The 27421-nt window shown below is 42.9% G+C and overlaps 2 protein-coding genes across 2 annotated transcripts in view; one reads left to right on the top strand and one right to left on the bottom strand.

Moving 5' to 3' along the window:
* Window positions 1-2756, bottom strand: part of nt5dc1 (5'-nucleotidase domain containing 1) — a 531068-nt gene extending 528312 nt beyond the window's left edge. The window contains exon 1 of the mRNA XM_080192585.1: window positions 2604-2756. Within this exon, the coding sequence (XP_080048711.1) occupies window positions 2604-2696 (93 nt within the window). The 5' untranslated portion in view covers window positions 2697-2756. The remainder of the gene's footprint in view (window positions 1-2603) is intronic.
* A 6033-nt stretch (window positions 2757-8789) lies between these two features.
* LOC145345049 (uncharacterized) lies at window positions 8790-27210 on the top strand. Its single transcript, XM_080192586.1, is given in 4 exon segments — window positions 8790-8885; window positions 9017-9106; window positions 23783-25247; window positions 25249-27210. Coding segments are annotated over 3 exon segments (1869 nt in total). The 5' UTR covers window positions 8790-8885; window positions 9017-9033; the 3' UTR covers window positions 25580-27210.
* The last annotated feature ends 211 nt before the right edge of the window (window positions 27211-27421 follow it).

Below are 27421 nucleotides of genomic sequence, written 5' to 3'. Positions count from 1 at the left end.
TTTCACAGCGTTACAGGTGAGTGGAGGGTTGGGTTCACAAACAAGGTATATGTAAACATAGATTCAATTTGTAGAAACTTGATGTCTGTGTCGACACACACAATCTTTTTGGAGATCCTCTCCACTTTGAGCCGCGGTTTATGGTGTCAGTGGTAGCCATGGTGCAGAGATGCCGGAGTTGGACTTGGGTAGGCACAGTAAGAAATCTCACACCACCAGATTAAAGTCCAACAGATTTACTTTGATAGCATGAGTTTTCAGAGTGCTGCCCCTTCATCAAGTGAGTGGAGGATTGTTTGTGAACCCAATCCTCCACTCATCTGATGAAGGGGCAGTGCTCCAAAAGCTCATTCAACCAAATAAATCTGTTGGATTTTAACGTGGTGTTGTGAGACTTCTTACTGTACCTACCCTTGTCCAATGCTAGCATTTCCACGTCATCATCTTCTGCAACAGTTCGCACTTTAGAAAAGTCGAAGGCCTTTATTTCCTTCCACCCACGTTACCCCACCCAGCACAAAAAAATTAATAACTGTGGCATGATGTCTGTTTAAGGTATGAACCCTACAATTCCAACACTCTAGCTCAGATTGCTTATTGAAATTTGTACTGTATTTTTGACAATGTTTATTTTAAGCATAATAAATCCTCTAATTCTTTAGTTTTGCTTCCACCTTTGTTCTCCCATTGACACATTCTGCTATCTTGTCCTTATGCCTTTATTAATCAGAACCTTGTTCAGCCTTTCACCATTAATGCTTCTCGTCTTGTGTCTGATGGAGTACAACATACCTTTGTTGCAATCTCGCCAAGATACCACCAAACATTGAGCTTCTATTCTGCTCCATCCCCTCTTTGTACAGCATATATTCCATTATATTGTCCCTCTCTTTAGCTCTGAAGAATGGTTAACACTGCTACCTCAGTGTGACAAACCCCAGTTCCATTCCAGCCTTGGGTAACCGTCTGTGTGGAGTTTGCACATTCTTCCTGTGTCTGCATGGGTTTTCTCCCGCAGTCCAAAGATGTGCACGTTAGGTGGATTAGCCATGGTAAATAAACAAGGTTTCCAGGGTAGGTCAGGGTACTGTTTTGGAGTTGGTGCAGATTCAATGGACCAAACGGCCTCCTTCTGCACTGTAGGAATTCTACGGAAAAATTAATTCTGATTCTCTCTCCACAGATGGCGTCAGGCCCGTTGAGTTTTTTTCCCCCAGCATTTCCTGTTTATTCCATGAATAATCATCTTTGGCCCAAAAATGTGTGTTCAACCAGGACAAGTGATCTGTTGCCGGACAATATATATCCCACAAATTTCTTCATAAACCTGTGCAGTTTGCTGCTGAGCATCACAATAATTTTTCATAGAAAAATGGAAGCAATTGAAGAACACCCAAAAATGCCATATTCTCATGTCTAAAACGAGTCTACCGGTCCATAACTTTAAAAACCAGAATACAATTCCTAAAATTTCATCTGATTAAAAACACTTCACGCACTGAAGGATAGCCCTGTTGATCAGATATACACCAAGTGTCTAACAGGAAAATAACTCACTTTTTAAGAGAAAGGGCAAAACACTGTGGAAACTGGAACCTGAAAACAAAAACAGAAAATGCTGCAAAAACTCAGATCCGACAGCAGTCATTCTGGCTCGAAACATTGGCTCTATTATTTCTCTGCGCAGATGCTGTCAGACCTGCTGAGTTTTTCCAGCATTTTCTGTTTTGCTTTACTCTTAAGAGATCTGTTGCAGATGACAGGATTGAGAAATGCATTAGGTTCAGTTCCAATCTGCACAAAACACTTTTCGAAGCACTGGTCAACAATCCTGATCATTGGTCTCACTTGCTGTCTGTGTGACCTTCTGCTGTGTGTGTAACTTGCCTGTTGTGTTTAAGGAGTGCACCTGAACAATAAAAATTCAGTCATTAAAAATGAAATGAAGCATACGGCACAGACTGGAAGGGCTACATTTGCTCACTTCTGCTCCTAAATCCTATGTAAGCATGGGCTGTCCCGGGGACGTGAAGGGAATGAAATAGATATACCAGCCAACCTTTACATCTACAGTCGCTCAAAAGGATGGTTAGAAATGAGCAGGTGGAGGCGTGGGGACTAGCATTTTTTTTAAAGGGATTGATCCTGTGTACAAAGAGATGGGGGGGGGGCAGATTTTTTGGACATTACCAATTTCATTGCTAAGTAAATAACTGTAATTGAGCTTCTGGGATCTAGCATGGAGCAGCTGGGCTGAGTGGCCAGTGTGTGTGATAGAGCTGTGATGTTTTGGGGACTGAAACGCCGGCTTGTTTTGGTGTGAGGGATGTTTATTATTTAACTCAGTTGGGGGGGGGGGGAGGGCTGGTTACAATGCAGCATCTCAGGAGCACACACCAACCCCTGGCCCAGTAGGGTCTGAGCCCAGCCGGCCCGGGCGGCAGCTCGGCGCTGGGCCCCGGCCTCACCTGCCCCCCCGTGCCCCGCTCGCTGCTGCTGCTGCTGCTGCTGCAACCGGGCTCCAGGAGGCCTCCCCGCCGGCCGGCCGGCCGACCGACCAGCTCACCCATCCATCTTCCCCGGGCCGCCCGCTAATGACTCACCGCGAAGGTGTCGCTCACGTTGTACCGGCACAGGGTATGGTCCAGGTCGAAGCCGATCACATCGCAGTCGGCCAGCGAGAAGTGCTCCGCCATGGCAGCGGGATGATGATAACAAACGCCGCTTCCCTCCAACTGCCGTCTGCCGCAGCACCGCGTCAGCGGGAAGGAGGGGCCTAGGCACCTGGAGGCGGGGTTTGAACACCCGGGGCGGAGCCTGAACACCTGGGGGAGGGGCCTGAGCACCTGGGCGAGGGACCTGAACATCTGGGGGAGAGGGACGTACGAGTGACCAGTTTGGGGTCTGAGCACGTGGGAAGGGGCCTAACCCTCGGGGGGCGGGGGGGAGGCGGAGGGGGCCCGGTCACATGGAGGTTGGGGGGGGGGCCTGAGCATCAGGGGCGGGGCTTGAGCACATGGGGGAGGAGCCTGAGCACATGGCCGAGGCAAATGAGCACATGGGGGCAGGGCATAAGCACATGGGGGAGGGGCCTGGGCATCTCGGGAGGAGCTTGATCGTATGAGGGAGAGTCATTGACATTTTTGGGAGGGGTTGGGACGTATGTTGGAGGGTTTTTGGCACCTAGGGTTGGGGATGGACGTAAGCAGAGGGGCCTTGACACGTGAGGATGGGCCAGAACATCTAGGGGAGACGTCTGGATTTCTGAGGGAAGGCCTGGGGTAGGGGTACCTGGGAGAAGGATTTGGGCAAATGAAGGTGAGGTCTGGAATATTACTGCATTGTCTTTGGCACCTGCAGCTAGTGGACCTAGGCTAGGGTCTGGACACCTGGGAGTCCATTGAAAACTGGAGAAGGGTCTTTGTTACTGGGGGTTGGTCTTGGGCACCCAGGGGAGGGTCCTAGGCTACTGGGGGCTAAGGGCTGGAAGACGTTGGGCAACTGGGTGTCCAGTGGGAGGGGCCTGAGCACCTGAAGGAGTGCAAATGACTTCTAGGTGTGGAGTGCTGGGCATCTGAAGGACAGGCCCTTGCCACTTGGGGAAGAAAATATGTGGAGGATGTCGGATCATGTCAGGAATGGACCAGGTTATCTGGGGGGTCAGGTCCTGTGTACCAGGAAGTGGATTGGACTCTGCCATGAGGGGATGCGAAAAGCTCAGGGAGGAGCCTGGATACCTGGGGAAATGGCCAGACACCTGTTTGGTGGGGGTGTGGCTGGCACCTGTGAGAAGAGCATGGGCACATGGTATGGTGCCTGGACACCTGTGCACTGGGATAGAGGCTCTGCACCTGGAGTTTAGGCCTGGGCATGTGAGGGATCAGCCTGCCACCTAGTGGTCAGATTTCAGCTGCTTGGGGAGTGGCCTGATCAAGTGGGTAAGGAGCCTGGACACCTGAGACAGGGTCATCAGGTTCAGAGCCTGAATACTGTGGATGTAACCTGAACAGAAGGGGAAGGGGTCTGGGCACCTGAGAACAGGGCTTGGAGCCCTGGGGTGGCCTGGACACCAGGACAAGGGGGGTGAACACGCATTGTTGGGGCCTTCATCATATGGAGAGATCTTCAATCTGTGGTAGGGTCCTGACACCCCTACATCTGGGACATGGCTGCAACATATTGGGGAGAGATATGGGTACCTGGTGGCTAGGCCTCAACTATTGGGAGAGGCATCAGTACCTATAGACAGGGCATAGGCACCTAGTGAGATGGACATGGACACCTGGGAGAGAGCCATGAACATCTGGCAGAAAACCCTGGACACCTAGGGAGGGACTGGGCATCTGCTGACAGAACCAAGGGATCAGGAGGAAGTGCCTTAATGCCTGGCGCCCAGCTTCAAAATCTGGGAACGGGGCCTGCACCTCTTGCTGTTTGTAATTTCCATAAATGATCTGGATGAGAAAGTGGAGGGATGGGTTGGTAAGTTTGCCGACGATACAAAGGTTGGTGGTGTTGTGGATAGTCTGGAGGAATGTCAGAAGATGCAGTGAGACATAGGATGCAAGACTGGGCAGAGAAGTGGCAGATGGACTTCAACACAGATAAATGCATAGTGGTCCATTTTGGCAGGTCCAGTGGGATGAAGGAGTACAATATCAAGGGTAGGACTCTTAGCAGTGTAGAGGATCAGAAGGACCTTGGGGTCTGGGTCCATAGGACTCTTAAATCGGTCTCGCAGGTGGAGGATGTAGTCAACAAGGCATATGGTGTACTAGCCTTCATTAATCGAGGAATTGAGTTTAGGAGTTGGGAGATAAAGCTGCAACTTTATAAGACCCTCGTCAGATCCCACATGGAGTACTGTGCACAGTTCTGGTCGCTTCACTACAAGAAGGATGTGGAAGCTATTGAGAGGGTGCAGAGGAGATTTACAAGGATGTTGCCTGGGTTGGGTGGCATGCCTTATGAGGATAGGTTGAGGGAGTTTGGTCTTTTCTCCCTGGAGAGACGAAGGATGAGAGGTGACCTGATAGAGGTTTATAAGATGTTGAGAGGTATAGATAGGGTGGATTCTCAGAGGCTATTTCCCAGGGCTGAAATGGTCGCTACGAGGGGACACAGGTTTAAGGTGCTGGGGAGTAGGTACAGAGGAGATGTCAGGGGTAAGTTTTTCCACTCAGAGGGTGGTGGGTGAGTGGAATCAGCTGCCGTTGGTGGTGGTGGAGGCGAACTCATTGGGGTCTTTTAAGAGACTTCTGGATGAGTACATGGGATTTAATGGGATTGAGGGTTATGGATAGGCCTGATAGGTAGGGATATGATCAGCGCAACTTGTGGGCCAAAGGGCCTGTTTGTGCTGTAGTGTTCTATGTTCTAACTGTCTGAGATCTGGTTTGGCATAACATTAAATGTGATTTCTTTAAAATTAAGGTATGAAAAACACAAAAACAATTTGCTAAACAAAAGAAATCAATGTCAAAGCAATACATAGATAATTACAAAATGAATAATTAATAAAAATGACCCTTCAAAAGTGCCAAGCAGCAGAGATAACTGATAAAACATTTGTGCATTTGTGAGGCCACAGTTGGAGTACTGTGTGCAGTTCTGGCCACCTCATTATAGGAAGGATGTGATTGCACTAGAGGGGATACAGAGGAGGTTTACCAGGATATTGCCTGGGATGGAGTATTTGAGCTATAAGGAGAGACTGGATAGGCTTGGATTGTTTTCTTTAGAGCAGAGAAGGCTGAGGGGTTGGGGAGGAGGGGAGACATGATTGAGCTGTATAAGATTATGAGGAGTTTGGACAGGGCAAATAAGAAGCTGCTGTTCGCCTTGGCTGAGGAGTCAATGATGAGGGGGCATAGTTTTAGGGTGAGGGGCGGAGATGATTTGAGAAAAAGAAATTTCACTCAGAAGGTGGTTATAATCTGGAATGCACTGCCAGGGAAGATAATAGAGGCTGGAAGCCTTATAACCATTAAAAAGTATTTGGATGAGCACTTGAAATATCATAACATTCAGGGACATGGAACAAGTACTGGGAAATGGGATTAGCATGACTTTAGTGGTAGTTAGTGTTGTTGCAGACTCCATGGGCCAAAAGGCCTTTCCTGCGCTCGACGATTCTATGCCTTGCCTTTTCACATAAGTAGAGCTAGAAAGAAGCCAACTAGCTTCAAGTCCTAGTCATCAGCTAAGGTGGAGGGGACCTGCGGCAGGTGTGTGTGTGTGTGTGTGTGTGTGTTTGCGTGTGTGTGTTTCCGTGCCACCCCCCGGGGTTCACTCTCACTTGCTGTTACACAATTATTATTTCTCACACACACTCACTCATTTGCTCAGTGTTGCTCACTGTCACACTCACTCGCTCTCTCTCACTCTCATGTATTCACTTTCTCACGCAATCACCCGCTCTCTTACGCACTCACTTGCTCTCGCTCAGTCTCACATACTCTTACTCTCACACACTCAATGGCACTCACACATACTCGCTCGCTAAAACACATTCTTGCTCGCACTCACATGCACCTGTTCTTCATGTACTTACTTGAGCTCACTCGTTCGCACACGCACTCACTCACTAAAAACGTACTCACTCTCTCTCACATATATTCACTGGCTTTCACACACACTTCTCCTCACACTGCTCTCTCACATATTCACTCATTCTCACACACACACTGATTCACTCGCACACAAATTTGCTCACCGTCATATTCACTCACTCTCAGGCACTCATTGGCTCTCACATGTTCTCGCTCTCACACATACTTGTTCGCACCCACACTCACTCGCTCGCTCTCACATATCCTCACTCGTTCTCACATGCACTCACTCACTTTCACACACATGCGCTCATTCAATAACAGCTGTTATTTTCCTCCCATTACTTTTGTGGTGAGCCCCACCTGTTGGCTGGAATTGTGTTTTGTGGATGGTGGCCAACTCTGGATAGGAAGGGAATTTTCCTCCTGACCTTTTCTCCAAGTCTTGAAGCCCTTTCCCAGTCCCGTCCCTTGATGATTGTCAGTGGCCCAGGGTTTTCTGCTGCCTATCTTAAGAAGAGATCCACTGCTTCCGCCACCTGTTCAGGGTCTAATCAGGGCTCATCTACTCTCAGAAAATGAGTTGCTTGAGACAAGTCTGTTAAAACCATCATACTTTATTCACAGCCAGTATATAAATATTAGAACATTAGCATCAGGCACTTCTGGTGTTAACCCTTTACACTACCTCTTCAACACCCTCCCAGTTATGTACTAACACCCACCTGAAATCTTTGCAGAAGGAACCAATGTAGGGGACAGGCCTCGTTTAGTTATTGCCTATGCAGTTTTCAGAGGCTGCTTATAGTTGATGTAGCGAGGAGGATTGGTGGGAATAACCCAGAGCCGCCTCGTTGTGTTATGAAACCCGACTGATGTGTGAGAATGTTCCAAACTGATTTATGTATAAATCAGTTGAAACAAATTTTATTTGAAAAAACAAGTGTTCATTTTAATAGCATCCTACCATTTTGTGGCAAATGGAGCCGGGCTGGAAGTTTCATGCTAATGGGTAGAAGATAATTGTGGGGTGCAGCAGGGGCTGGGTTATGGGCAGTTTAGTAATAGGCTACATTTACGTTGAGGAGCTTTTGTGTGCACAATCTGCCATTTGGTAATTTAAAATATGTAAATGAGGATAGAGCAAATGTTGGCATATTTAACATGGGCTCCCAACTGAAACTGACAGTTTGTGGCTGCCCATTTCAACCAAAGGTTGGAATGTAGAATGACTGTATCGGGAGCAAGAGTAGCCTTGCATTTGCTGCTCTGTCATTTTCGACCTGTTGCCACACCATCCACATCAGGCTTTAAAGGGGAGGTGATAGCCTGGTTTTATTATCACTGGACTATTAATCCAGAAACTCAGCTAATGTTCTGGCGACTCGGGTTCAAATCCCGCCACGATGGTAGATGGTGGAATTTGAATTCAATAAAAATATCTGGAATTAAGAATCCACTGACGACCATGAAACCATTGTTGATTGCTGGAAAAACCCATCTGGCTCACTAAAGCCCTTTAGGGAAGGAAATCTGCCATCCTTACCTGGTCTGGTTTACATGTGACTCCAGAGCCATAGCAATGTGGTTGACTCTCAACTGCCCTCTGAACAAAGACAACTAAGGATTGGCAATAAATGCTAAACAGCCAGCGACACCCATGTCCCATAAATGAATTTTAAAAATCCAAGTTTTCACTAATTTATATATACCTAAGGACACAGCTATTGATAGATCTAACTGTTGATAATTAATATTCATTTGCAAATGAGGTTGCATTATTAAAAATAGCTCTTTCTTAACTTTCAAATCTACAAAACCCAGGGCAAACCACTAATGCGGATAGGAAACTCAAAATCGGGCTGAGTACCCTGACTTTGAAAAGAAAAAGCCAAGATTTGAGGGCAGTTGATTAGACACACATGTTGGAATGCTCAGCATTATACATGAGAATGAACTCAATCTTATCTTGAGCAACACCACAGCACATTAACTGATTTACGACAGGGTGCAGCCAGACATGATTGTAGTGAAAGACAAATTCTTCAGGCTGGGGTTTGCGCAAGCTAAAAAGTGCTGCCAAGGTGTTAAGTCAATTTGGTCAAATGTGTTCTCACCTGACACGACTTGTTCGTAAAAGCAACATGCTCAGCACATTCATAATTATATGGTGAAGAAGATTCGTTGTGATTTACTTATTAAATTACTTGTTGAATAAGCTGTGTATAAATACATTAACCTGCATCGTGATCTGATACAACCTTCCTCCTGCCTATGATCTGTATGGTCCTCAATCTGAAGTGGGAAATAGATGTTCTTTTCATTCTCACACAGGTATTAATGTACTAGTGATCATTTTACTTTCTTACAGCCTTACACTTATGTAACCTTTGGTGCATTTGACCAATTTTCACTGAAAGTATTGTTTTTAATTGCATTGTGACAATGTCTGTTAATCACTTAAGGAGGTGATCCTGTCAACATGGCACGGAAAGAAATCAGTTCAATTCTCCTGCTGCTTTCTGTGAACATCATCTCTGGAACAAATTATTGTGGTATGTTATAGTTCCCAAATAATATTTTTCATGCTGTTTAATTTTCTTTGTGGTAAGTGATCATTGTTGACAAAGGCAACATTTGTAGTCCATCTCTAATATCATGCAACTCATGTGAGTTCCTGGTGGTTTTCCTAACTTGAAACTGCTGGAAAATTAAAAGAAATGAAACCGAAGAATACATTAGAAATATCTTGTTTCTGTGGTATATCTATATATTCTGGGAAAATGGAAAATGTTTGCTAGATTGTATCCCTCTCCCACACAAATTTAAAAGGGAAATGGGATATCATCAGTGGGAAGAAGTTAATTGGAGACTTTCTGTTCACTTAATTGTAAACTGCTAGCCAAGTAATAGTATTCTACAGTGTTAATCTCAATTTTAACAAACTCCGTATATAAGTAAACGTGTTGAGAGAGGAATATTTTTATTCAAAAAAGCTCGGTTTACCTGAGAGGAGGCATTAGTTGGCAGCATCACAATAATAATCCAATTCTAAAATTTATGATGTGGGCAAATTACAATTTAAGGGGCTGAGACTGTAAAATTCTGGTAAAGAAAGTGCAAAATACAGAGTGGAAGGATTGACAAACAATAGGAGCTAATAGACAGTTTGCAACAAACTTCAAAAGGGGAGGCAGGGAAGGTATCATGGAGCTAAAGTGATTTAAGAACCATATCTTAGAGGTAAAATAAACATCATCTGCTATTACATTATGCATTTTAATTCTTAAGGAACAACTTCATTTTTTTCTGGTACTCATGGTATTTGAACAATTGCTTTGTAAAAAAAATAGGGATTTTCCTGGGTCAGTATCCAGGCACATTGAATTCATCTGGTGGAATGTCATGTTGGTTTCTTTCAAAGTATTCAAAGTGTGTACCTCAAACACTAGCAGCAGCAACAACCCCCACTCCCAACACCCCACCTCTCCCCCACCCCACTCCCATCACATCCCTGTTGTCTCTTTGGTTTGATGTGGATATGCCGGCGTTGGACTGGGGTAAACACAGTAAAAAGTCTGACAACACCAGGTTTAAGTCCAACCAATTTATTTGATAGTACACTCACTAGCTTTCGGGTTAGTCCCTTCATCAGGTGAATCAATTCTTCACCTAGGGACTAACCCGAAAGCTAGTGAGTGTACTATCAATAAATCGGTTGGACTTAAACCTGGTGTTGTCAGACTTTTTACTGTGTCCCTTTGGTTTACCAGTATTTGCTGCTCCCAAGATGATTCAGCATTGTCTTGTACTGCACAGATCTACAGATCTAGGTAAACTGACCTTTGTATCTATAAACAAACTATTTATTGTGTATAATTCCCTTGCTTCCTTATATTTTTATGTCGTTTTATCCTTATCTTCTTTACTTATCCCAACCTTTCACTGGAAAGAAGATAAGACAACTTTGGTCTGGTTTATCTTTATCTCGTTGTCACTTTGGTTCTCTATTCTATTTCATCTAGCTACCAATTATGCCCATGAAATGAATAACATTTCTGCTTTGCAGTACTGCAATGTAAAATTATCAGTCCGACTCGCCAGAGCCAGGCACTAATTTGTTTCTAGGGCCAGCAGTGTACAAATCCCCTGGAGGGAAGGTGTCTTCCTTTGCTTGGCTATGATACACAGACTATGACTCTTCTGTGGGTGTTAACCCTGTTTGGAAAAACTAATTTGGGGCTCCCTTGAACATTCAATAATCATATTGTTTTAAAGATTTTGAAAGTATGGCTACTCCCTCTCCAGTCTCAATATGTCTCAGTTGGCATTCAGCCAGACAGCATTAATTAGATTCTGCCAGGTTCGAATTGATTTTCTAATTGACTGGTGTTACACTGACAGCTACAGTCTAAAAATATTACAAGTCCAGTGGTAGAAATTTAAGTTTTTAAGTAATTAAGTGACTGTAAATTTCATATTACTAATCATTTCTGTATTCACCAAATATGAGGGAAAATAATATGAATCACAAGTGTATTTTTGCAGCTTAGTTGTGAAAAAAGAAGTGCATAGAATAACCTTGTAACATGGTTGGTAATCGGTCAGATGTTTGAAGACAGAGAGCCAATGTTCTCCGACTGACAGGATGGGACAAACAATACCCTGCGATACAAACTGGGGTCTGATCTTTTCACTATATATGATGCCTTAGGGCATGTGAACCTCTGGTCCCACACATGCACAAATTCCTCAGTTTATTTTCATTAATTGGTGGGACATGGGTGTCGCTGGCTGACCAGCATTTATTGTCCATCCCCAGTTGTCCGAGGGCAGTTGATGGTCAACCACATTGCTGTGGATCCGGAGTCACATGTAGACCAGACCAGGTAAGATTGGTAGATTTCCTTTCCTACAGGTCATTACTGAGCCAGATGGGTTTTTCCAACAATCGACAATAGTCATCAGTAGATTCTCAATTCCAGCTGTTTTTTTATTGAATTCAAATCCCACCATCTGCTGTGGTGGGATTCGAACCCGAGTCGCCAGAGCATTAGCTAAATTTCTGGATTAATAGTCTAGCAATAGTACCACTAGGCCATCATCTTTCCTGGTTGAAAGAATACAGAAGCATTCATCTTAGGCCCTCAGTTCCATCTGTACAAAAGTACCCTTCATAACCCAAAGCTTGAAACTCGACAAACAAGAAGAGTTAATATTTGTGCCACATTTGTAAAATCCCTTATTCAACTTACCACAGGCAGAGTAATAAAGACAAGTAGGACGGTGGACTAATTTCACCCCAGAAAATTTTTGCATAGCTCCTCAGCGAAGTACTTGATGATGAAATCTATATGACCTTCAATGCCTGTAATGTAGGAATGGTTTACTGGTTTGTAATTTGAATATAATGCTAACTTAATATTACTTTCTTTTAATAACCCATCCACCACTTGCTTGTTCTTTGCTAAATGTGTTTGTCTATTTTTGTTACTACATGTATATTATGTGTTTCTATGGTTTCAACTTGATTACTTAGGGCAGGATTTTCCAGCTGTGCTTGCCCCAAAACCTGAAAATCCCATCCGAGTCAACGGACCTTTGCATAGTCCATCCCCCATCCGCTATGATTCCTATAGCAGATAGGACAGCAAAATTCCCCACTTAATCTATGATTTTTTTTAACTACTATGCTCAGTTTTGGGCCCTGAACCCCAGGAAATGTAAATTGCCCTTGGATTGAGTATAACAGATACAGTAAAAAGTCTGACAACACCAGGTTTTAGTCCAACCTATTTATTTGATAATATACTCACTAGCTTTCGGGGTTACCCCGAAAGCTAGTGAGTATATTATCAAATAAATAGGTTGGACTAAAACCTGGTGTTGTCAGACTTTTTACTGTGTTTACGCCAGTCCAACGCCGGCATACCCACATTATAACAGATACACCAGAGTAATATCATGGCTTCAAGAGTTTATGAGGATAGATTGAATCAACCTGACTTGTCATTCTGTCAATTTAGAAGATAGAAGGGTGATGTAAAGAATTCAACAGGGCCAATAGAGATAAGGTCTGCTCTGGCAGTCTGGAGCAAAGAACAAAGAAAAGTACAGCACAGGAACGGGCCCTTTGGCCCTCCAAGTTCATTATGCTGATCATGATGCCCTAAATAAACTACTAAATTAAAAAAGAACCTTCTGCCCTTACTTGGTCCGTATCCCTCTTTTCCCTCTCTATTCATGTATCCATTCAGATGTCTCTTAAATGTTATCAATGTGTCTGCTTCCACTACCTTTTTTGGCAGTGAGTTCTGGGTACCCACCACTCTCTGCATACAAAACTTTCCCAGCACATCTGCCTTAAACATACCCCGCTCTCATCTTAAACCTGTGTCCCCTTGTAATTGATACTTTCACCTGGAAAAAAGCCTCTCACTATCCACCCTGTCGATGCCTCTCATAATTTGTAGACCTCAGCATCCTTCTTTTCAGTGAAAACAATCCTAGTTTATTCAACTTCTCCTCATAGTCAACACTCTCAACTCCAGGCAACATCCTGGTGAACCTTCTTTGTACTCTCTCTAAATATTCCACATCCTTCGGACAGGGTGGTGACCAGAACTGCATGCAATACTCCAAATGCAGTGTAAACAAGGTTTTATATAGCTGCAATATGATTTCCCAACTCTTGTACTCAGTGGCCTGGCTGGTGAAGGCAAGCATGCCATATGCCTTCTTAATCACCTTGGCCACCTTTGTTGCCACTTTTATGGAACTGTGAACTTGCATACCTAGATCCCTCTGAATATTAATGTTCCTAAGGGTTCGGCCGTTTACAGTATAATTCACACCTAAATTTGATCCTCCAAAATGCATCACCTTGCATTGTCCAGATTAAACTCCATCTACCATTTTTGTGCCAAGTCTTCAATCTATCCACATCCTATTGTATCCTCTGACAATCTCCGGCACTATCAACAACACCACCAATCTTTGTGTCATCTACAAACTTACTAATCAGACCGCTTACATTTTCTTCCAGTTCATTTATGTATTCAAACAAGTATGACATACACATAAGATTAGAGCTAGGCCATTTAGGAATACAATTAAAAAACTTTTGTAAAAAAATGTACTTCTAGCACAGAAACATGCCATTCAGCTCAACAGGCCGCCACTGGTGTTTATTTTCCACATAAGCCTCCTTCTTACTGTCTTCGTCCAACTTCATACTCTACTATTTATTTCCTTTTTGAACACTTATCCATTTTCCCCTCAAATGCATCTATGCTATTCATCTCAGTTACAATTTTTATAGCAGCAAGTTCTATATTCTAACCACGTGCAAGAGTAAAAACATTTTTCCTGAATTCCCTATTGAGTTTATCAGCTACTATCTGATAATTATGGCTTTTCAGTTTGGTCATGCCTGTAAATGGAAACATCTCTACTTTTACCTCATCACACTCGTTCAGAATTGTGAAGTCCTGTGTTGATTTCAATCTTCTATTTTCTAGAGAAGAGGAACCTTTTCTGATAGGTAAATCCTCTCAGTTCTGGTATTATTCTAGTAAATCTTTTTTGTACCTTCCACAGTGTTTATAGTGTTTTTAAGAGTAAGATGCATGGGATCCATGGTAACTTTGCCACTTGGATTCATAATAGACTTGCCCATACAAGTCAAAGAGTGGTGTGGAAGGGTGTTTTTCTGGCTGGAGGTCTGTGACTAGTGACGTTCCATAGGGATCTGTACTGAAACCTCCACTGTTTGTGATATACATAAATGGCTTGGATGAAAACATCCAAGAGAAAATCTCAGCAGATCTGGCAGCATCTGTAAGGAGAGAAAGAGCTGACATTTCAAGTCCAGACGACTTTTTGTCAAAGCTAAAAGGCATAGAAAAATGAGAGATATTTATACTATAGGGGGAGGGAGTAAAAGATGAGTCATTGCCACAAACCAGGGAAACCAGCTGTCTACAGAGAGAATAAAGGGTGTGAATGGCCAAACGGCAGAGAGGCTAGAATGAAGATGTTGGCAGGGGTGGAGGAAGAAAATGGATGGGACAGAGGTAAGATTTTGAAAATGAGAAGCAAAGGGGGAAAAAAGGTAAGAGAAGGGGCATAAAGTAAGGGGGAAGAGTTGGGGGGGAAGAAAAATGAAGAAAGACAATAAAGAAATAAAAGGTAGAGAACAGTAAAAAAATTAAATAAAATAGAATGAAAACAAAGGAGTCGAGGTAAGGTCGAACAAATCACCTGAAGTTGTTGAATTCGTTGTTGAGACTGGAAGGCTGTAATGTGTCTAGCCAGAAGTAGAGATGCTGTTTTGCCAGTTTGTGTTGAGCTTCACTGGAACATTGCAGCAAGCCAAGGACAGACATATGGGCATGGGAGCAGGATCGTGTGTTAAAATGGCAAGTAACCGAAAGGTCAGGGTCCTGATTGCACACAGATACACCAAATTGGAAAGATGCAAGTGAAATGTTGCTTGACCTGGAGTGAATTTTTTGGACCTTGGATGGTGAGCGTAGAAAAGGTAAAGGGACAGGTGTTACATCTTCTGTGATTGCATGGGAAGTGTTATGAGTGATAGGAGAGGTGTATGGTATAGTGGAGGAGTGGACTAGGAACAGTCTCCATGGAATGCTGACAGAGGGAGTGAAGGGAAGATGCGTTTGGTGGTGGTATCACGCTGGAGTTGGCAAAAATGGTGGAGGATTATGCTTTGCATGTGGAGGCTGGTGGGGTGAAATGTGAGAACGAGGGGGACTCTATCCTTGTGCTGGGAGGGAGAGGAGGGGGTGAGGGTCATGGTGTGGGAGATGGATCACACATTGTTAAGGGCCCTGTCAGCAACTGTAGATGGGAATCCATGGTTGAGGAAAAAGGAACACTTTGGAAGGTGGCATCATCAGAACAGATGCAGCCGAGGCAAAGGAGCTAAAACCAAATCTTACCTCTGTCCCATCCATTTTCCTTCCCCCCCTCAACATATTCACTTTGGCATCTCTGCCATTTGGCCATTCACACCCTTTAATCTCTCTGTGGGCAGCTATTAGCTGGTTTCCCTGGTTTCTGTGGCTATGACTCATCTTTCATTCCCTCACCCTGCAGTATAAATATCTCCCACTTTCTATGCCTTTTAGTTTTGACAAAGGATCATCTGGACTCGAAACATCAGCTCTTTTCTCTCCTTAGAGATGCTGCCAGACCTGCTGAGATTTTCCAGCATTTTCTCTTTTGGTTTCAGATTCCAGCATCTGCAGTAATTTGATTTTATTGGATGAAAATGTAGATGGGTGGGTTAGTAGGTTTGCAGATGACACAAAAATAGTGGAGTTGTGGATAGTGTAGAAGGTTGTCAAAGGATACAGTGGGATATAGATTAATTGAAATATGGGCAGAGAAATAGTGTGAGGTGCTGCTGCATTTTGGGAGATCAAAAGTTAGGGGTAAGTATACAGTTAAAGGCAGGATGCTGAACAGCATTGATGTACAGAGGGATCTTCGGATTCAAGTCCATAGCTCCCTGAAAGTGGCCACACAAGTAGATAAGATGGTAAAGAAAGTGTACGGCATGCTTGCCTTTATTGATCGGGGCACTGAGTACAAGAATCAGGATGTCATGTTACATGTTTATAAGACTTTGGTTAGGTAACGTTTAAAAGAGTATTGCATGCAATTCTGGTCACCACATTACAGGAAGGATGTGAAGGCTTTGGAGAGGATGCAGAAGAGGATTACCAGGATGCTGCCTGGATTAAAGGGTATGAGCTATAAGGAGAGGCTTGACAAACTAGTGTTGTTTTCTCTGGAGAGGTGGAGGCTGATGGGAGACCTGATAGAAGTCTATAAAATTATAATGGCATAGATAAGATTAACAATCAGACTCCTTTTGCCAGAGTTGAAATGTCTAAGACTAGGGGAATGCACTTAAGATGAGAGGGGTAAAAATTGAAAGGAGATGTGAGGGACTGTTCACACCAACAAGATCTTTTGGTCCTGCCAACAGCATATCCTTGCCGTAGGTTTCCTGGCAGGAAATCCCATTGACAATGGTAGGACCAGAAGGTCCCCCTGGATCATACTGCCTCCCACTGCGAGAAATTGACTGCAGGGAGGCAAAAAAAATCACACCCACTATATGAGCCTAAGAATGGAGTTGCATTGAAATGATATAAAAGCAAGAGAGTGGTAGGTGTCTGGATCGTACTGTGATGTATGGTGATGTAGACAGATATGATAGGGGCATTTAAGCGGCTTTTAGCTAAGCATGTGAATACACAAGGAATAGAGGGATATGGACCAAGGGCAGGCAGAATGATTAGTTTAATTTGGCATCATGTTTGGCACAACATCATGGGCTGAATGGTCTGTTCCGGTGCTGTACTGTTCTATGTTCTATGATCTATGTTCCCTTTGTTTTATAATCAGGGAGAATTTTATGACGCAATGGGTAGTGGAAATTTTGTACTGAATTCCTAAAATTCATTAATTGTATTGTTTAAGACTGGAAATGATAATTTTTGTTTGGTAAAGGGGTCAAGAAAGATGAAACAGAGACTGGAAAATCGAGTTATGTTCTGTGCAACCAAGATCTAAATGAATGCTAGAACAGGCTTGAGAGGCTACTTCTGTTCTATGCTCCAATGTAAATGAACTGGAATTCACTGGCTGTTCACACTGGTAGGATCTTCTGGTTCTACCAGCAGCATACCTCTGCCACGGGTTTCCTGACGGGAAATCCCATTGACAGTGGCAGGACCAGAAGATCCCATCGGATCACACTGCCTCCCACTGCGAGAAACAGACTGCAGGGAGGCCAAAAAAATCACATCTGCTGTATGAACCTCAGAATGGAATTGCATTGAGTGACATAAAATGAGCTACTGCAAAACTAATCAGGAAAGAATTTGCAAACATACCTTGATTTTCAAATAACCGATTAGGGAAAAGTAAACACACAGTTGAAAAAATCTAAAGTGAAAAATAAAAGCTGCTGCTTTCCTCACAACATTTCAGAAGCATTTAGATGAGCACTTGAATTGCCATAGCATGCAAAACTATAGACCATGTGCTGGAAAATGTGATTGGAATAGATAGGTGTTCGATGGCAGGTAAAGACACAATGGCCAAAGGACTCCATTCTGTGCCGTAAAATTCTATGGCTCGAATCTTCAATAAAAACTTGAAGAGATCCTTTCACTTAAAATCATGTGCTTTTAGTTAATTTGAAGTTTTAAAACAGATCCTATTTTTCCAGAATGTACACTGATTCTCTGATAGATTTTTGACGTGGAACATTGATCTGATTTTCAAAGGAAGTCTGCTCAAACTGCTGATGAAGCACGTATGAAGCAAGCAATGAATATGCTCCTAGTATTTTAAACTTGTCATATATTAAATAGAACTGTTTGTAACATGTTTAAATGAAATTGTAAGTCCTTGCAGAGAAGGAACATTTCACTTTTAATTCCCGTCCTGTACTAAATATGCTTACCTTAGCTAGTATAGGAATAGTAGCCCAATGATTGGCTTTGGTGCCCCTGGTTTAGAGAAAGAAAGAAATTGATTGAGGATTCTGATCGGCAAACAGAAATCCAAGATAACTGTGCATGTATAAGAATGTTAAGAATAGGATCAAGCTCAGCTGTAGTTGAATAACCAGCTCAGTGTCAAAGTGATGAGTGCTCAGTTGGGTAAGGTATAAGAAAGCATTTAAAAATAACACTCAGAGTCATTTTATCTAGGATAGAAGATAATTGCCCAGAAGAAATGGCCAGAAAAAATCTAAAAAGTGGATGCATGGAATTTTTCTTTTCTGATCCCTTTCTTTCAAATAATTTTCTGTCTTCTGTTGCACATTTCTCTCTCCTCATGGTTACCATGTAGGAGACCTCAATTCATGCTCTTCTAAATCTTCTCTTGGCAATCTACCCAAGTTTATTTAATTAATATGTGGGAAGAGTGTCTTGTCACTCTATTTTACCAAGTCCTGAAAATGCATGGGAAAATAAGCTTGTTCAGCTCCTGTATACAAATCGGCTGTGCCAAACACAGTTAACAACATAAACCTGGTATATATTTTGTAGTTGATATTGAAACTCGCACTGATAATTGTGCACCAAAACAGATGCAGGATACATTGAACCCTCACATAAGTGTTGTTTTACTGTAACAGTAAAAGGGTCATTTTAACTCTAGCTTCCTGGAACAAAAGCAAACACATGGATAGCTCAAATTACTCATGGGACTTACCTGTCAAGGACTCCACTTCCTTTCTGCAACTTCCCATTTTAACTTCACTTCCAAGCAAATGAGTGGGCTGTCCACCAGAAACAGCTAGTCTCCTTCTTCAACTAAGTCAATCGAGCTCTGATTATGTGAGCAGGGATTGACTGCTATTTTAATCTGAGACCTATGCAGTGAAGCTTTTCCCACCAGGTCAGCCTCATAGGAAGAGAATCTAGGGCAGGAAGAGGCCCCAAAAGGTTCACGTTTTAACTTCTTTTGACTTTGCTTATGGGGCTATGAGGAATAGAATGGTCTTCTGAGCCACACAAAATGTTTAAACCTTTAAAAAGCAAAATATATTTTATTAATGAGAAGATTAATTTTACAATTATGTAATCCAGAGTTGTGCCTCAGAAAACTATGGGCAACTATAGTTTGATTTATGTATACTAGGAACGGTTTGCTGTTCCTACAGGTTGCCATACTAGGTTGCCTGAACAGAGTGAAAGATGAAAAATAGGATGGTTTTCACTGGGGCAGTGAGGAATCTTTGTCCTGCACTAAAAATATCAGAGTTATTGTTATAAATAGTGTGGGATCATTTTATAGTGAGAGGTATAAATAAGATTGAAATGATTCAATGCATTGCTGCACAAATCAGTATGGGAAATATACCACCTTGATCAAAGACTTGGAACAGGAATCACTAAAGAAATGGAGAGAAAAAAGTAGATTATGTTCGACAAAATATGGACTGGACTGGATGGAATTGGCAGAAGCACATATCCTGATAGCATCTGGCAATGTCAAAACACCAAGATAGCCATCCACACAATGCATAAAGACCATTTGTCCCCAAGGCAGTATATCAACTATCTTTCTTCACCGGGACAATCCCACAATGGAACAAGCTGCCAAACAAAATAGTCGCAACTCCATCATATGAGTCTTCAAGACCAACCTTTAGATTATTTCCATTTAAAGGTTTTCATTATCAGGACTACCAATTCAGCAGGTCATGCTTATTTTATATAGCGCTGTGCGTTTAAATGTTGGCGGAGTATGGATGTTAAATCTGTGATGCCAACAAACTAAAGCAGGAGCAGAGCACCAACCTGTCCAATTTTCCTCTATTTCCTGCACCCTATTGAGCATTTCCAGGATAGGACTAAGATCATTTCCCAAGGAGCACAAAAAGACCGTGATTAAAAGAGGGGCAAATACTTGGGTCATGTATAACTAGAAACAAAATTACATTGCCATTCAAAGCAGAGGGGAAAATAATTTGTCAGAATCAGCAAAAATAAAAACAATCTTCAATCACTTCAAGATGAATCAAGATGCTTGTGAAAGAAAGTTGACATTGAATTTTTATAAAGCACAACAGCTTCATCTGCTGGTAAAAAGCTGGTACTATTGATTGTTCCCAAGTTTCCATGTTAACTTGAAGAAAATCTTTGCTCTCTTGATTTCTTTTGTATTTTTCTCTGTTGAGGTACATTTTTCATGTGCCTTTGTTTTATCATGGTGTATGAAAACTACTTACTGTTCGATTTTAAAATATCTAATTTGAATCATGTGGGCCCACATCATTCAAAAAACCTGACAGAACAGAAATTAAGGAACCAGGTACAATGTTCACATGGCTCTCAAATGTGCTAGGGTGAGGAAACTGGATTTTCCAGTATACATGAGAGTGGTTTTCTAAATTCACAAAGGGAAAATGGTGGCGTCATAGTGCTGTCATTGCATTAGTAATCCTTCATTTGCTTGGCAATAAGTTGCTCGCTGTCGCTCAGTTTTAGTTCTATCAGGTTCACTCAGCTCCTGATCTCGGTACAGCCTTGATCACAGCCAAAAGATCAGATCTAAGCCCTGCAGTCCTGCCATATCCAGTTCTGTGTGAATGGTGGTGGACAATTAAACAATTAACTGGAAGAGGAGGCTCCACAAACATCCCCATACTCAAGTGATGGGGAAGCCTAGCACATCACTGCAAAAGGAAAGGCTGAAGCAACAATCTCCAGACAGAAGTGCCAAGAGGATGATCTATCTCAGCCTTCTGAAATCAACAGCATCACATGTGCAGGTCTTGAACAAATGTGATACACCTCAAATGATATCAAGAAATGACTGAACGCACTGGATACTGCAAAGTTTATGGGTCCTGACAATATTCCAGCAATAGTGTGAAAGACTTGTGCTCCAGAACTAGCTGTGCCCTTAAGGAAGCTGTTTCAGTTCAGCTGCAACACTGGCATCTACCCAGCAATGTGCAAAATTGTCCAGATATGCCCTATACACAAGAAACAGAGCAAATACAACCTACCAATTACTGCCCTATCAGTCTACTCTCAATCATCAGCAAAATGATGGAAGGGGTCACAGCAGGGCCATCGAATGGCATTTGTTCAGCAGCAACCTGGTCACTGATGCTCAGTTTGGGTTCTGCCAGGATCACTTAGCTCCTGACCTCATTACTGCCTTGGTTCAACAGGGACAAAGTAGCAAAATGATATCAATGGGGAACAGGGAGAAAATTCTCCACTGGTTGCAATCATACCTGGCACAAAATAAGGTGATTATGGTTGTTGGCAATCAATCATCTCAGTCGCAGTTCATTGCCACACGTTTCCTTAGAGTGACCTAGACCTAAACATCTACAGCTGCCTCATCAATGAACTTCCCTCCATCATAAGGTCAGAAGAATGACACAGAGGTTAGTGCTGTTGCCTCACAGCACCAGGGACCTGGGTTTGATTCCCAGCTTGGATCACTGTCTATGTGGAGTTTGCACATTCTGTCCGTGTCTGCATGGGTTTCCTCTGGGTGCTCCTGTTTCCCCCCCCCCCACCCCCCATAAGATGTGTGAGTTATGTGGATTGGCCATGATAAATTGTCCATTAGTGTTAGGGGTATTAGTAGGGTCAATATATGGGGTTACAGGGATTGGACCTGGGTGGGATCGTTGTCAGTGCAGACTCAATAGGCCAAATGATCTCCTTCTGTACTGTAGGGATTCTAAGTGAGGTTAGTCACTGATGACTACACAATGTTCAGTGGTTGTCAAATATTGAAGTAGTCCATGTCCAAATGCAGCAAGACATGGGCAATATTCAAGCTTGGCCTTATAATGGCAAGTAACATTCATGCCAGACAAGTGTCAGGCAATGACCATCTCCAAATGAGAGAATCCAACCATCTTCTCTTGACATTCAATGGCGTTACTATTGCTGAATCCTCTGCTATCAATTTCCTGAGTGTTATCAGTAGCCAGAAACTGAACTGAACCAGCTATGTAAATACTATGGCTACAGGAACAGATCAGAGGCTGAGAAGTCTTCAGAGAGTAACTCACCTCCTGACTCCCCTAAAGCTGTTCACTATCTACAAGGCACAAGTCAGGAGTGTGCACTCATGTACCTGAATGAGTGTGATGAGAGTCAGGAGAATCAGGACTCTCCACCTACCTGAATGAGTGCAGCTGCAACAGCACCCAAGAAGCCTGACACCATCTAAGACAAAGCAGCCAGCTTGAATGGGATCCTATCCACCATCTTCAACATCGATTTTCTTCACCAGTCACAACTGTGTGTACCAGAGGCACTGCAGCAACTCATCAAGTTTCCTTCAAGGTACCTTCCAAACCAAAAACCTTTACAATCTAGCAGAATGAGTGCAGTAGATGCATGGGAACATCACAAGCTCCAATTTTCCTTAGTGCCACACACCATCCTGACTTGGAATTATATTGCCACTCCATCAAAGTCACTGGATCAAAATCATGCAACTCCCTTGCTACCAGTTACTGCATCACATGGACTGCAACAGTTTTAGAAAGTGACTAACAACCACATTCTCAAGGGCAATTAGGAATGGGAAATGCCATTCAAAATTCCCTTTGAAAAGTTTCACCGCTTTGCAAGCTCATAAAATTGTCAATCAAACACAGTCAATGGAAGTGCTATTGAAAATGAAACCTCAATCCATTTTTATCTAATCTTGTCCAAATAAACAAAGCATTAAAAACTTCAGTGAGAGGTAAACATATTACAATCACAAAACTGCCAATAAAACAAAACCAGCTGTGTAAACAGTTCAGCCAAGCATGATACCTGGCAAATGTATTGACAGCAACAGGCTGAACATATTGACAGGCTTGGAATGATGTAGAATTTATAGCACAGAAATAATCAGGCCAATCAGACAAACTAGTCTGTGTCTAGTATTTATGCTGTCCCTGAACACTTCCCCACCTCCACTCTTCACTTCATCTAATGCAATCAGCATCAACTTTTACTTTTTTCTACCTGATGTGTTTATTCAACTTCAGTTTAAATGTATTTCTGCATTTTTTTCATTTACTCATTTGTGGAATGTGGACATCACTGGCAAGGTCAGCATCGGTTGCTGCCCTCTCCCCTTTCTACCCAAATTACCCTTTGAAAAGATGGTGGTGAGTCACTTCATTAAACTACTGCAATTCCTGAGTTTTGGTAGTTGAGGCAACTACATTGTTGGGGTCTATAATCACATATAGACCAGACCAGGTAAGGATGGCAAGGCTCCTTCCCGAAAGGACATTAGTGAGCCAGACAGATTTTACCACCACCTAGTAGTTACATAACAATTATTACCAATATTTGTTTTACTTTAGATTTATATGAGTAACTGAACTTAAATTCCCCAGCTGCTATGGTGAAACCTGAAATCTGGACTATTAGTTCTGGCCTCTGCATTACTGGACCAGTGACATATCCACTGTGCTAACATACACTGAATATATATCTTGTCTCTAATGCCCACATTTTATGAAATAATAGCAGGTTCCCTTTTCTAGCCGTTCTCTGGGCAGGCATTTTTTCCTGAATTCCCATTTGGATTTAAAACAGTAAGAGACTAATTAGTAAAGTTTGGGAGAATAATGTTACATGATATGGAAAACATATTATTGACGTCATGATGTAAATATTGCCCTTTTCGTTTCACAGGTATCAGAGGTCCACGGGGGTTACCAGGACCAAGAGGCCCACCAGGAGCACCAGGTGCTGCCAAATCAGGGCTTCCAGGCATATGTGGATCTCCTGGACTGCCAGGAATCCCAGGAGCTAACTATATGGGACAGCCGGGAATACCAGGAATACCAGGAAGGAAGGGTGAAAGAGGATTCAGTGGACCAGATGGTGACATGGGACCTCAAGGGCAGCAAGGAATACAGGGGCCTCCAGGATCTGTAGGTGCTCCTGGAGTCAGTACAAAATCTGTTGACGGTGAGGCTGGTTCCCAAGGATCACCAGGTTCTCCAGGGTCAAAAGGTGAACGTGGAACAATTGGAGAATCAGGAAGTCAAGGTTTGCGTGGGGAAAAGGGTGATGTTGAAAATGGCCCCCCTGGATTAACAGGAGCAAAAGGTTATCCAGGGCCACCAGGTGAGACAGGACCTCTTGGAGAAGACTTTGCAGGTCCACCAGGGTTTCCTGGTATCCATGGCACACCAGGAGAGAAAGGTGAAAATGGAGAATCCGGTAGACCTGGAGCTACAGGTCTACCTGGTGAAAGAGGTTCACATGGTCCACCTGGTTTATCAATTTCAATGCCTGGAGTAGCTGGTGAACCAGGTCTTGCTGGGATTCCTGGGATCAAGGGTCCTCCTGGTTCAAAAGGAGTGCCAGGTAAACATGGTTCACCGGCTATTGGAAATCCAGGTTTTCCAGGTCTGAAGGGTGACCCTGGTCCTAGAGGCATGTATGGCAATGTTGGAGAGAAAGGAGATCCAGGGGTAACTGGAGAATTTGGTATTGCAGGACCCAAAGGATATCCAGGGCCAACAGGTTCACCAGGTCTGCAAGGTGTCCCAGGCAAAGATGGCAATCCAGGATCTTCAGGAGAACCAGGTACCATAGGGTTGCCTGGAGTTCCTGGGTTACAAGGTGATGAAGGACCAACAGGTGTTCCAGGAAAATCAGGAATTCCAGGAGAAGAAGGTATCCCAGGGAAACCTGGAAAACAGGGTGCACCTGGTCCACAGGGTGATAAAGGTCCCAGAGGTAGACCTGGTGAATTTGGTATGCAAGGCGATCATGGTTTCCAAGGACCACTGGGCATTCGAGGCAATAATGGACCAACTGGACCTCCTGGAAACATTGGTCTACAAGGTCCAAATGGCTCTCGAGGTCCCCCAGGACAAAAAGGCATCAGAGGAGATCCAGGAAAACAAGGACCACCAGGTCCTTTTAACCCTTTCCTATTTGGAACCCCATTGGAAGGAGATAAGGAAAAATCTAGTGTTGTAGAACTCCAGGGATCTCCAGGCATCCCTGGTCCTCCAGGTCCACCGGGTCCACCAGGTCCACCAGGGGAAGCTGTAATACAGCCAATGTCAAATGCTGATCAAGGTTTTAAAGCCATTCTCTCCACACCATATTCTACAACAGGAATGCCAATAGTTTTTGACAGAATACAATCAAGCCAATGTCTATGATTCAGAAACTGGCATTTTTACATGCCAGATACCAGGCATCTACTATTTCTCGTATCACATCCATGTCAAAGGTAGAAGTGTTCACATTGCATTGTATAAAAATGGTGAACCAGTTCTATATACATATGATGACTACAAGGAAAAAAAGATTGATCAAGCTTCGGGGAGTGCTGTACTACAGCTACAGGAAATAGATAAAATTTATTTACAGTTACCTTCAGAACAGTTTACTGGTTTATATTCCTCCAGTAAAATGCAATCATCCTTCTCAGGATTTCTGGTTCACCGAACCAATCAATTGGAATAAGTTGAATTGTGAGTTGTTGGTCCAATGCAGGACACTTTGAATGATAATAAAGGATCAAGAAATAAAATATGAATGCACAGGCATGCAGGATAGGATAGGATGAATTGGTACATAGTGGAACTATCACTTAATGACAATATGGCTTTGTACCAGAGTTATATGGTAAATGAATTTATTTCAAACAAAATATTGCTGTTTTGCAGTTTGTACCTGTGCTCATGTGAATGCTACTCATTACATAAAAAAACTCATCAGAAAACTATCAAAAAGGACACTTCTGTCACACGTGAGAGAAATTAATGAGGATGCCTTGTAAGTTAAATGCTATATTTGGAAGAACACCTTCAAATGTGCTATAAATGCTAGAAAATAGAATAACTTTACATCTTATTGCATTTTAACATATGAATTGTATTCTCTATTATTACAAACATGCAAGAGGCTTTTAATATCTTCAGCTCCGTTACGAAAATTTGTATTTTTCAAAATTCTATTAAATGTCTCAGCAATGTTATATTTCAACAATAATTATGAGGATTGAATTTTTTGTTCACTAACCTCTTGAAAGTTTACATTTTTATGGTTCCTGACAACAGATTAACTGCTAAATTCTGGTCATGGTGAATTCCCTCTTCAATCATTTCCTAAACCAAGCACAGGGTTTTCCTTTGGACTTCAAGTCCTCACTGCCAAGTTCAAATGGATGTCAGAAGCCAACACTGTGTGGGGAAGTCACTCACCTTGGTTGTCCTATAATTAGCCAAATACTGGCACAAGGCCAGGATTTCCAATCGATGGAGGATGCAGAAGGCTAGGCTCTTGAATCTGCAGCTAAATCCCATGTTAAGTGTAGGAGGGCAAAGCCAGGGAACGTGACCTGCAGCAGGGGAGAAATAAATGGAAAGGGTTAAACAGACAGCTCTGTAGTATCCACTGTAGACAACACTGTAGTATCCACACTCACTGCAGGCAGACACATGACAAATTACACATAGCTACATCTCAGACAGCATTAAAACCGTCACAACCCAGGTGAAATCTTTCCAAGATTACACAACAATAAAAGGATCAATATCACGTACCAAGGCTCCAAAAAGGCCAGAGGAGTAATTGTGCCTCTGGAAAACAAATCAAGTATCGGGGTTTGGGAACAATCAACAAACCATTGAAATTGATTTGACAAACACAACACTTTGACATTGTAAACAGGTAGACCAGAAATGTCCAGGAAACAATTGAAGCTAAAGCACACAGGACAATGGATCTGTATAATGTGATCAGAAACAGAACTGTAACCAAAGTAACAATATGATGGCCTAATGTAAATGTAACACTTTGTAATGTAAAGAAAAGGGTATAGGAGTATGTAAGAACTGATAATTAGTAGAGTAGCTCGGAAGCACCTGGAATTACAATTCCGAGTTCTGCTCTCATGCAGAATAAAGCCATTTTTGTTGAAACTCTAAATGGTCTTGGAAGACTCAGTTTGTTCATTTCCTTCAACAGTAAATGAGGGAGAGGGAATATCAAAATATCTTTACAACCTTTTCAAATTTTGAATAAAAAAAAGCTTGCAACCAAACCACCACAGTTGGCAGAAAGCCTTTGCACAGGGCTGACTGCAGTTGCTACTGCATCCGGGCAGCCTGGGAGGGCTGAAACACTGGTTCCCTGGTCTCCCTTTGGGAATTTCAGGCTTCAGGCAGCCATGCTGTTGCTGCTGTTTGCAGGGACCAGGAGGCCGACTGGAAAATCCCAGTAAGTCTCTGACAACTGGTTTCAAATGCCTCTCAATTGATTGCACACTTCTTGTGGCCATTGGCAGCCCTCCCAATCACCATC

The sequence above is a fragment of the Carcharhinus amblyrhynchos genome, chromosome 7 (assembly GCF_965287045.1).
Source record: "Carcharhinus amblyrhynchos chromosome 7, sCarAmb.v2.hapA, whole genome shotgun sequence".
Lineage (NCBI taxonomy): Eukaryota > Metazoa > Chordata > Chondrichthyes > Carcharhiniformes > Carcharhinidae > Carcharhinus > Carcharhinus amblyrhynchos.
The sequence above is the reverse complement of the archived record's forward strand: the minus strand, read 5'-3'. Positions and strand labels throughout refer to the sequence as shown.